Source organism: Candoia aspera, chromosome 1 (assembly GCF_035149785.1).
Source record: "Candoia aspera isolate rCanAsp1 chromosome 1, rCanAsp1.hap2, whole genome shotgun sequence".
NCBI lineage: Eukaryota > Metazoa > Chordata > Lepidosauria > Squamata > Boidae > Candoia > Candoia aspera.
In genome coordinates this window covers 157,636,025-157,647,470 of record NC_086153.1, presented here as the reverse complement: position 1 = coordinate 157,647,470, position 11,446 = coordinate 157,636,025, and the positions used below count along the sequence as shown (strand labels likewise).

Below are 11,446 nucleotides of genomic sequence, written 5' to 3'. Positions count from 1 at the left end.
ACTGTGCAAAGGCCTAGCTCCCTTGAAAAGGCTCTAATCCTGGGAAAGGCAGAAGGAAAGAAGAAGAACCAGCAGCAAGGCGGATTTTCTGCAGACAATGAAGTAAAAGTGCAAAACAGCCACCGTTGCACTTGATCATGCTAGACCATTAAATAAAATGGCTACTACATCCGGGCTGCAAAGATCTGTTTTTCCCTTTCCATTTGGTGGTTATCTGAGGTTTACAGCCCAGGCGTGGTAACCATAAACAGATAATGGATGAACTTAAGGGGAGGTAAAGCATGACATTCTTTGAGAGCGCTTCTCCAAAATCTGGCTATTGTTAAAAGCCCATGATAACTCTCCTGTGCTGATTAAAACATCGGATGGATCTCCCAATTTCTCAGCTATAATAATGTTCAGGATCAGGCTGGGCCCCCAGATTTCTACTAGGATTATTTTAGCATGACCCCAATTAGTCTTTTGCAATTATTTTCTTCATAGTTGGGATCTAAGGTGCATGTCTGCAAATAAAATGGCCTAACAGCCATGACTGGGGAAGGGGATGGGAAAATGATGCGACAGTAAGCATACCATGTCTACAGGATGGTAATCCAGGCATATTTTCATAGTTCGGTTTCTAAAACATTTTCCCCAAACTGATACCAGTGGACTCATCTCACAGGGGATTCCACATTAGGATGGAGGACTCTCCCAATGCCAAGAAATTCTGCAGTACTCTGCTCTCTCGCTCTCTCTCTACACACATACATATTTGTGCCTTTGCATCCGTGTTGACTCCTGGCAACTGCCTGGGCTGGTCCCTGCAGTTCTCTTGGCAAGACTTTAGGAGTGGCTTCCTCCTAGGGCTGAGCGGGAGGGACTGGCCCAAGGCCACCCAGCTGGCTCTGTGCCTAAGGTGGGACTGGAACTCATGGCCTCCCAGTTTCTAGCCTGGTGCCTTAACCACTACACCAAACTGGCAATACACAGCTTATGCAATCTCTTCCCATAGCCCATTCCCTATAGCAGCTGCTTTAAAGAGTAGCAGTCAGGTGCCAAATTTGTGCTCCTGCACATTCCAAAGCACCTCTTCCAGACTGAATTGGGAGTCCTGCACAGCTCTAACACATGGTACAAACTCGGAACAGAATGTTTATTTTAGTTCCGTGTCATGTTGTAAAGCAACTATGCAAAAAAGTTCTTCAGGTCCTCACTGCCTTGACTGAACACACCCAGAAGCCAAAATTACTATAAAAGCAGTGGATGTGCTTCACAATGAAGTCATTAATCCAGTAGACTTTATGAAATCATAGAAAGTGAAGTTCTGAATGAGGACCCAGCACAGTAAATCCACCAACAGGCACAATATTTCAATTTTTTTGCAAAGCTCATGGAATACAATAAATACCCCATCAGCCCAAGATTCCCACCAACTTCTTCATTCCTATCTTTATTAGCATCCATTATCCTCACAATTTTGTTTTCATATAACATTCAAGGGATGCAAGTGTTAATTCATAATATTTTTTAAAAATAAATACAATGTCTGAATAACCCCACAGATTATTTCCACTACTCTCTCGCAACACAGATTATGTTGACTGAATTATGGGGATCATTCACCAATACATCTGAAGCAAATTAGGTTTAGAAAAGCTGATCTAGGATTTAGTATTTAAGTAATCAACACACATCTTGAGGCAAGCAATGGCAAATTACTTCAATGCGTTGCCAAAAAAACTATGTGGTGAACATGAAGACACTTAAGAGACCAACCCCCAAATGTCATCTAGCCCTCATGTTCAAGTCAGACGGGGAGGCCCTGCTTATGATTCCACTTATGGGTCTGACTCACACTGAAGAGTCAGAGTAGGGCTTTCCAAATGTACCAGTTACAGAACTCTCTCCCAAATGCCTACTTTTCCATGGCAAATTTTTGTTTACTGTATTGGTACAAGTACATTATTATTACATGAATGCTAAAAAACTACTAAGGAAGACACAGGTTTCCAACTCATTTATTACAAAGGTCAAAAGCTGCATCACTTTACAGATTGGTCTCATGAATGGCACAAATACACTAATATGCAAAGAAACATCAACAGAACATCCCTTTAGTCCAGTTGTAGATTTTAAAAGAAGCAACCTTGATTCATCTGAACTTCATAAGAGATAAAGGATGTGCTTCTCATTTGCCACAGATTTGTAAACAGGTTTATCTAGGGTATAGCACCAGAGTCCAGAATCCTGCACAAGCTTATATTCAAACAGCTTATATTTTCTTTTACTCGGAAAGCATCCTGGTAAAATCATATTTGACCTGAAAGGTTACAGAATGGTGCAAGTGAACTGCTAGAGCTCAAATGTTACAGCAAATTTATTTCATTTTTCCTTAAAAAATACCGCTGGACAGGTAATCTGAAAACTCAGTGGGCTTTAATACGCAACATTACATACTGTATACTTAATTGTAGCTGATCCAATTGTCATGAGAAATATAACACAAAAAAATTTAAAACCATTGATGTATTGCATGATCACAAGAATCCCATCATTGCTTTTGGTTTGATAAGTGAAAAGTCATTCAGATTATGTAACATTCAGCAATCCTGCTCCTCAGCTGTGAAAACTAAGCAACATAATTTGAGCAGAACTGTTGCTATTATGTTATCAGATGCCTGGTCATCTGGAATTAGCACTGTGCACTGTAATCTGTATGAAGAAAATCTATGGTTTTCCAGAGGCTGGAGGGTTAGAAAAACCAGCAGCCCCAACCAGCATGGCCAAGGATGAAGGGCGCTATGGGGCATAGTCCAGTAACATCTGGAGGGCTTTCTCAGCCCTGGAAAAGTATTAGTAGAAGGAAGAAGGTATACTGAATTTCAGAGCACAGTGGCAGGAGTGCAGCTGCATTTCATGACACTCGCTAGCATGGACGAACACCAGGACTGAACATAAAAATAGAGAAGCGGTTATTACCTTGTAGCAGATAAAATTCTAAAACAGTGATATGGGGTGGGTCACCAACAGTACATCTCAGGATGTCTATGGAAAATGGAAAGGGAGCTTCTAGAGCCTAGTGGATATTGCAATATCACCTTTTGCCCATTCACCCCAATGCAGGTGGGGGGCAGTTCACACTGAGGGAGGGAGTAGGCCAAGTCATCTCCCAGCAACACTCATTTCTTGTGACCCCCATTGCAAACCTATTCACTTGGAAGCAAGTCTCATCAGCTTCAAAGGAAACTTATTTGCAAACAAATGTGCTGCAGGGTGCGGGGTGGGGGAGGGGAAGGAATCCGGCTTGTTCAACAAAAACATCTATACTGAGGGCCTCCGTAAGGCTTTGCACTGGTTTGAAAATCAGTTATTTTACCAAGAGATTGTCCAGGCACAGCTGCCTCACTTCAGAAGAAGGTCTCTTTATTGATCCACATGAGGCTCCGTGTTTCGTTGGGTTTGCACTCATACTCGATGCAGCCAAAGCTGTTTCCCCATTGGCAGTGGTCTCGCTTGTGATAGTTGTAGAATTTGACTTGCCAGACTGTTTCAAAAGTGCCAATGTCAGTGACCTGAAGAGAAAGCAAGCCCGTCTGATTGTTTCACTAGAGCAGTGTTTCTTGTTTATATATTGACCTGACCAATCAACCCATATGAGAAGCCCCAAAACCTACAGCATATTATGCAGCAAGAAACAAAGCTTTTTTGGAGCAAAACCCTCTCTCTCAAGTTAGGGAGACATGTATCAGTGCAATCCGCTCACATCTGCTAAGAGGCAAAGAGTTCAGGGAGGTTTGCTGCCTAGCTACCTGTTTTGGATGGTAGAACAACCTCCACTGAACATTATAGTTTGGATCTAGATTTATTGTCCATTGCTGCAAGAACCTTTCCATCAGCAGAAGTTTGATTCAGAGCAGCATTTCCATTGAAAGGACATTAGGAAGGAAGTGCTCTTTGCCAATTCCTTTCTTTTTATATCAGGCATGTTCCTCTCCTCTTCCCAAAAATCTGGAGTGAGGGATGGTTCTATTAACCCCATAAAGCAGATATACAAACATGAGGCCTTAAAGATTTCTTTACAATCAGAATAAAATTATTGCCTGTGAGCATAAGTATATGCACTACTATAGATAGGGGAAGAAACTGAAATCTGCCAGAAATGTCTTTCTTCAGACATATATCTAAGATGGGGATCTCAGTTCTGCTAATGTAGATCTGAAGTAAGTCCCCCAATGGCAATGAAATAAATGATATGGTCATAAACTGGGAGGGACGATGAAAGGGGGAAGTGAGCATGAAGACAGAAGAGGGAGGGAGGGAGGAAATAGGATTGGATAGGAGGAATGCAGGGAAAGTAGAAAGAAGAGAGAAACAGCATGAGTGGTACATAATGAAAAAGGAGCAGTGAAGGGAAGTGTGGGGAAAGTTCAGACGAGTTGGGAAACCTAGTGAGGAGAGGAGAGGAGAGAGGGAGATGCAGCAAAGGGAAATACAGCAAGAAATGTGCAAAGATGGAGAAAAGGTGAGAACTCCAATGGTGCATGGACAAAAGAGGGAGGACAGGCTGTGGTGGGTAGCAGGTTGCATCTATCCCTCTGCTGAGACAGAAGGCTGCTCTGCTTTCACTTCTGCCACACAGCATAATGGTTCAATTTGCATTGGTAGCCAGAGATTTTGAAAAGAACCCAATTAAAAGAAATACTGCAAAAGGCATTTGGTCATGTTACTGATGACAGCTAATCTTTGCCAGAGTTTCAGCCCGGTGCTCATGGACTGACCTTTGCTCATCTGTATGTATTTCAAATTTTCCAGTGAAGTGATTTATTATGAAATTCCTTTCCACAACGACTGTTGAGTCTACTCAGAATCAGAAGCTTCTGTGTCTCATCTATCAGATACTAATGTTTGCTTGATATTAGTTTATAAAGGGCAAAGGGACACAACATACATCTGGCCCCAAAATCTATGATGTGGCACCAAAAGGACCCATAGGTCAAAGGGAAAAGTGCTTAAGTATGCACAGAATAACCCTATCAACTGTACTTCATGTATATTCTTTTAAGTTTGAATTTTAATTTGACCAAATCAGATGTAGCTTCTACCCTGGATCAATCTCCACCATTATCCTGGGCCCTCATGCTCTTGAGAATGCAACCCTAGGATACCATAAAACATTAGGTATGCTTTCCATTTGCAGAGCCATAGCTTTCAAGTGTGTGTCATAAAGAATAGAAAGATCCAAACCACAGGTGGATTTTAGCAGATGGCATGACACGGCTCCTCCTGTTGGCCATTTAAGCTTAGTGGGAAAAGGATGTCCTTGTACCACCAAAGCTATTTTAATGGGCTCTCCCATCTCCATCCACGGGGAGATATTATGTAATTGCTAAGCATCAGACTATGTGAAACACACTGATCTCTAGCAATGGTTGTTTGAACTTTTGAAAGTTTCCTTGAAAGTAGATAGCTCAGAAGCATTCTTGAAACTTTAAATGGAATGTTTTGAATTTGAAATGGTTTGGATCTGAAAAGTTTTACACAAAAAAATTCCCTTCTCACCCCTATGGGTGGTATGTGTCTTCCTCAGCCTCGGGTCCTCTACCAGAGGCCTGGGAGTTTGAGGGTTCTGCGCAGTATCTTAGCTGTTCCTAGCACTGCACTCTTCTGGACAGAGAGCTCTAATGTTGTTCCCAGGAACAAATGAATTATACACACACACAGGTATATATATATGTGTGTGTGTATATTTCATTTTCCTTGTGCAAGATGCCTGGCAATCAGCCATATATTATAAGGCTAGTGGATATTAGAGGAGTTGGACTGGAAATAGGGCCTAATATCACCACTTGTACCCAGACTGGAAAAACAAAGCCTAATTCTGAATCAGGGCTCATTTTAATGATGCAACGTTTATATATTATGTAAAGAGTTAATATAGATACAGCGTTTAATGGAAAGAAACAATGTGAAATTATAAAGACATTCACTCCTGTCAAAGACTGCAGTCATAACCACTGCATGTTTACAAAGACAATTTTGAGGGACTTCATCACTGCTTCATCGAGAGATTTAAGGTTACTCCTTAAAGTTGATAAATTGGGGAAGGCAACCTTCTGATGACCAAGAGACACATTTAATATTTTTTTAGAGGACTGAGGGTTTCAAAATGAGGAGGGAGGTCACATCATATGTGTGGGTCAAACTAGAGCTGTAGGGTGGTTCTTTGCTTTTTTAACTGCTTATTTTAAGACTACAGTTTTCATGTATTTGTGAACTCAAAATGGTGAGCAACTGAGCCTTCAGTTCTCAGCAATCATTGTCAAAGATTTCAAAAGCAGGAGCAAAAAGGAGGTCCAGGGGTACATATGACTCTGGAGCCACAGGCTGCCCACTCATCATAAATAATATAACAAATACAACTTTGAAGCTGATGTGATGAGAGAATACAAGAAATTGGGTTACTAACTAATTTGAGATGTTCAACATAGTTGAACATCTTACAGGCACTCTGACAAATAATAAAATAGGCAGAGAACATCAATTTACCAGGCAGGTAAGTTGGGAGAGGATATTCCATGTCTCCATTTCTTGCCATGGACTTTGCTGTCTACCACCCTAGCTTCCCTTTTTTCTTTCTGAGCTGGCCAGCATTCTCCCAAACACAGCCCTGCAGCCCCTCTCACTTCTGTCTACTAAGAATGCCTATCAAGCCTATGTAGGGCCCAGAGGCATTCTTGAGAATAGAGGATACTAGGGGCTCATGCTTTGCTATGTAAGTCCATTTCCCCAGCAGTTTTTAATTAAAAGGATTTGAAATGAATAAAATGTCAGATGAAGAAGACGACATGCTGGGAGATATTTGCAGGAGCATTACTGCTTATCAACACCATGATGGGGATGCCAAAAGTTATTTAGAAAATTGTAGAAACTTCCTTAAGAGGACAGTTTCATCAGGAGGATCTGAATCTTGCAATTCATCTGATAAAACAATCCTTGGCAGAAAAAAAGGTATAAAATAGGGATGTAACTTAACATGTAACAACCTCTACTCTTAAAGTACCAAAATTTTAAAGAGCTAGAATATTGTAAAACAATGATGAACAATTTTTTCCAAGTTGAGTGCTATCACACATTCCAAAAAGTAGATTGGACCAGGAAAAAAAAACATAGATGGGGCTATTGACAAGGAACAAGTCTGAAATTATGGGTGGCTACATCTAAACCTTTTGGGACTGCAAGCAGCCATGGTCCCTCAGATTGTGCAACTTTGTTTCATACTGAGACATGGGATGCTGCACTTCCCTCTGCTCAGTTCAACTCGGCTATAAGATTCTATCAGGTCAGAGATGACTGCATCCATCTCTGATCATAACTCTTCCAAACTAATGACCTCAGTTTACCTCATTTCACAGTTTCAATTTTTTAACATTCCAATGAAGGAGGTACTTTGAGATTATGGGCTTGGCAGAGTAAAGGTGAGATACTTGCAGCTGCAAGCTTCACAAATGCTTAAAATGTTAAAATTCGTTGCCAGAAGAAATCAGAAAGGATATCACCTGTTCTCAAATAAATAAAGGTTGTGCATTCTGGGAAGATGCCTAGTTCTTTCAAGTAGCAAGTAAGAGTCAGAACAGTCTTGGGGTCAGGAAGCAAACTACATTGTGGTTAGGGTTTCCTTTCTGTAACAAAGAGCTGACTACAAATTAGTTTGCTTCTTTTTGAAGCAGGGAAAAAGATAAGATATAAAAATCTGAAAAGGTGTACACAGTCCAAGCCCAGCTCATCATCATAAAACAAATCTGATCAGATCTATTTCATGTATCAGGCAGTTTACCCTGTTTATCCTTCTTTCTGCTAACTGCATTCCATTTATTTTCAGCTGGGTGGCATTTTATCCTCCTCCTCCTCCACTCAGAGATATACTCTACCTGTAGGTTGACTTGTATAGGTTGTCTCTCCCCACTTTTGGTATGAGGAACTCCTTCTGTGTCATAGATGCCAGTGTAAGTAACAAGCTGAGGTTCTCTCGCTGTCTCTTCAAGGAGCACAGTTACCCCTCCTATACCCATTGTCCTGAAACAGAATTTAGGAGTCTTAATATCTGTTAGCACTTAACGATCCCCTTGATAGTATGGATGCGAGATGAGAATTTTTTAAAAAAAAAATCCGTACTGTGATGATGAGTTCTATCCACTGCCTTCTCCCATGCAGTATGAATTGATGCCTTTGCTATTTTCACTAAAGTGATCAACTGTCTCCAGCATCTTCCACCATTGGAAGACCAGGTTAGGGATAGATCACCATGGAGAAAATCTATCTATGTGGTCGCTAGGAATCAACAGTGACTTGATGGCAGATAATTAAATTGTGATGGTGGCTAACCTCTTACATACTCTGTCCTTAAAGGTGTAATAAAGAGGAGGGAACGGGGGGGAAAAGGTTGTATAGCTCTCATGGAAATGGGGGACAGGAAGGAAAAATAATGCTTTAAAAATTCTTTTTGTCTCTTTTGACTAATATCCATGATGTTGATTTCATCACCATTTAAATAACATTAATCTAAATTAAGTCAAGTGAAATAAGGATAGCATGCCCAAAGAAAATTGTGAGGACTTAGAAATCCTGGATGTTGATAGCTCAGAAGAGAGAGAAATGCAAGATACAGCCAAACTCTTACATAGCTTAATTATGAGTGGGATGTGAATCACCAGCTGCAACATAAAGGTTCAATAAAGAGCAAGCATGTGCACAACAGTCAACCAAACTGCTAAATTATAGATTAAAGGCACCCAATTTGGTCCAATGCATCAAATCAATTCAGCAATTCAATTTGAAGATGGAAGTTGCCTGAACACCTACCATTTCCCAAAATGAGATATACTCTATCCTTTTAGTATAAGCCATAAACATGTTGATCCCAAGAGGCTGAAAGGATGCTACAGGGCCACCACCTCTTTCTTTAAATAATAGAAGTTGGCCACGGTTGAAACCTGGTTATGTGCCCTACCTTAAGTCACTCACAACAGAGGAGAGGCTGTGTGTGAGCCGTTACGTAACAAGAATAAGCATTCGCCGGCTAGCCGGCTTCTCTACATTCATTCCTGATTGCCACCGTTCTGCTCGGCGTTTCTTAAATCCGTCTCGATTTTCTCGTCCCTGCCCTTGGATAAGCCCTAAAAATCATGCAGGCCAGGCCTCGGTCCCATTTGCCTTCCCCTCGCCTATCTTGCGGTTTCACATAGCGGGACGCGACTAGGGCGTTTCTCCCGAGGTTTATCGCTACCCGAAAGTCCGCGTGGGTGTGTTTGTCTCCCGCACTACGGCTACGGCCGCCTGCAGGACTGATTTGTGAAGGGGGGAAGAACGGAGCGAGATCTTGGCAGGCATTCTAGGGAACCATCAAAGAGAAACTACAATCCCACGGAGGGAAAATGGAAGCGCCTGCCTGTCCGTTCGCCAGGAACAAATCTCGGCGCTCTACAAATAAGGGAGGGCGGGCCGCGAGCAAAAGCAGCTGCTCGCGGGGAAGGCGAGGGATGCGCACTTACGTGGCGTGGATGGTCCCCGGCTTCAGGGCCACCTCGACCTTGTATTTGGCCCCCGTCAGCAATTTGATGGTGCGATTCTGGCCGAACCTCTGGCCGTCCACTTTGAAATAGACGGGGCCGTCGTTTGGCTGGATCTTGAGGGAGACCTTGATCCGGACCACGGGGGGCACCTCGGCCATGGTGCTCGCGGCGAGGATGGAGGAAATAAGAAAGAGGAGGGACCGCGCTCAGCCCCCCGCGAGATGACGATCGCGGCCCGTTAAGTACCCGCTCCAATCCGGAATCGAGCAAAGCGGGCCCATCTGTGCCTGCCCGGTTTTCTAGCCGCGAAAGCGAATCCGGTTCGGCCTGCTTCCTGCGCTCGCCCAATCCACGGGGTGGCAGAGGGAGGGGCCCAAACCCAAACAGCTGGAGCGCGGGATGCGGTGGGCGGAAGATCGGCTGGAAAGAAGGCGCGCCCGCGGGCGGGGAGCGTTGATTCGAAGCGACTCGGTGGAAGAAAGAGCTTCAGCTGCCTGGCGAGGTTGAATGGTGGTATCCCCTGCCTCGGAGGAGCGAGCATGGGCGCCCTCTGCTCGCCTAAATCCTTTGCACTGCACTGGGCTGGCCCAGCAGAGGCCCGATGCAAATGATTAAAAAAAGAGGCCGCCGTTACTTCTCGAGGACGCGGGTACCGCCTCCTCCCCCATTGCTAGCTGATGGGGAAGCAGGGTTGGGCTTGCTGTGCCTTCACCTTCTGGCCCTCTGGAAGGGTAAACTACGATAAGCTGATATGTCTTCCATCACCACCAGCCTTTTTCAATTTGGGGCCCTGCAGGTACACTGGGAGTGTCTGTGCCTGTGGTTCCCATCTGGTCTCCTCCTATGATATATTTCTTAGTCTAATCAGCTCCTCTTAGAATCAAGAGAGCACTAGGCTGCTTCCTTCTGAGCCCCCTATTAGTGTTAGTAATAATAGACAACCTAGTCCCAGCTCCTGCCAACCTAGCAGTTCAAAAACATGCCAATGTGAGTAGATTAATAGGGACCGCTTCGGCGGGCAGGTAACGGGGTTCCGTGTAGTCATGCTGGCCACATGACCATGGAAGTGTCTACGGACAAACGCCGGCTCTTCGGCTTTGAAACGGAGATGAGCGCTGCCCCCTAGAGTCGGACACGACTGGACTTAATGTCAAGGGAAACCTTTACCTTTACCTATGAAAGAAAAAAAAACAGCAACCGTCTGAATTTGAGGCCTTTTTGATCTTGACACCCAGGTCAAGTGGCCTTCCTAGCATTATTTTCAACTGGCTCTGATTAGAATTTGTTACTGACTACATTAATCATTAAAAAAAAACGATGGTGAATAGATACACATAATTTTATATAAGTTGTAGGGACCAGGTACCTGCTTAAAATATGGTTTTGCCAATATTCTCTTAACAAAATTCATTATATATCCAAAGGTCAAACTATTGCCTCTGTTACTGATTGTTTCTGTTTATATTTTAACTGTTAAAAATAAGAAAAAAAAGTTGAAAGAGCACATAAGTATTTCTATCAGGAATCTTGATTTTATGGGTAAATGGGCGAATAAACCTCTTTGGAAGTAAATCATTTGTGCGGAGTAATTCTGCAAACACAAAGAAGACTTGCATAATGGTTAGGAGATCTTGCAGTGTGGTAATAGCATAGTAAATAGATACATCATTAGATCAAGCCTGGTTTACAAGTGAAGTTAATAATTTGCAAAATATTTAGTGAAAGATTCAAGAACAGGGAAGAAAACTAGATTTGTATTGGCATGATGAACTAGAGGGGACTAGTGATCTTTGTAAAGGTTAGATAACTATATTAGTTTTGCTCATATTCATCTGTAATATTTAACAAAAACCTAAGTATGACCTAGATGGGCTGTATTATTGTCAGAAAATCTA

At 42.7% G+C, this 11,446-nt stretch overlaps 1 protein-coding gene across 1 annotated transcript; it reads right to left on the bottom strand.

The window, feature by feature from the left end:
* Nucleotides 1–1,984: 1,984 nt before the first annotated feature.
* On the bottom strand, nt 1,985–10,066 carry CNRIP1 (cannabinoid receptor interacting protein 1). Its single transcript, XM_063316543.1, has 3 exons — nt 9,531–10,066; nt 7,911–8,055; nt 1,985–3,554 (listed from the first exon to the last, which is right to left on the bottom strand). The coding sequence occupies exons 1-3, from the start codon at nt 9,707–9,709 to the stop codon at nt 3,390–3,392; spliced, it is 489 nt and encodes a 162-aa protein (XP_063172613.1). The 5' UTR covers nt 9,710–10,066; the 3' UTR covers nt 1,985–3,389.
* Nucleotides 10,067–11,446: the final 1,380 nt, after the last annotated feature.

Bases quoted from the DNA above. Each gene is read 5' to 3' on its own strand.
- CNRIP1 (XM_063316543.1), bottom strand. From the start codon at position 9,709: ATGGCCGAGGTGCCCCCCGTGGTCCGGATCAAGGTCTCCCTCAAGATC. The intron at 8,056-9,530 runs GTAAGTGCGCAT...ATTCTGTTTCAG, and splicing joins CCGGGGACCATCCACGCCAC to GACAATGGGTATAGGAGGGG. The intron at 3,555-7,910 runs GTAGAGTATATC...CTTTCTCTTCAG, and splicing joins CTATACAAGTCAACCTACAG to GTCACTGACATTGGCACTTT.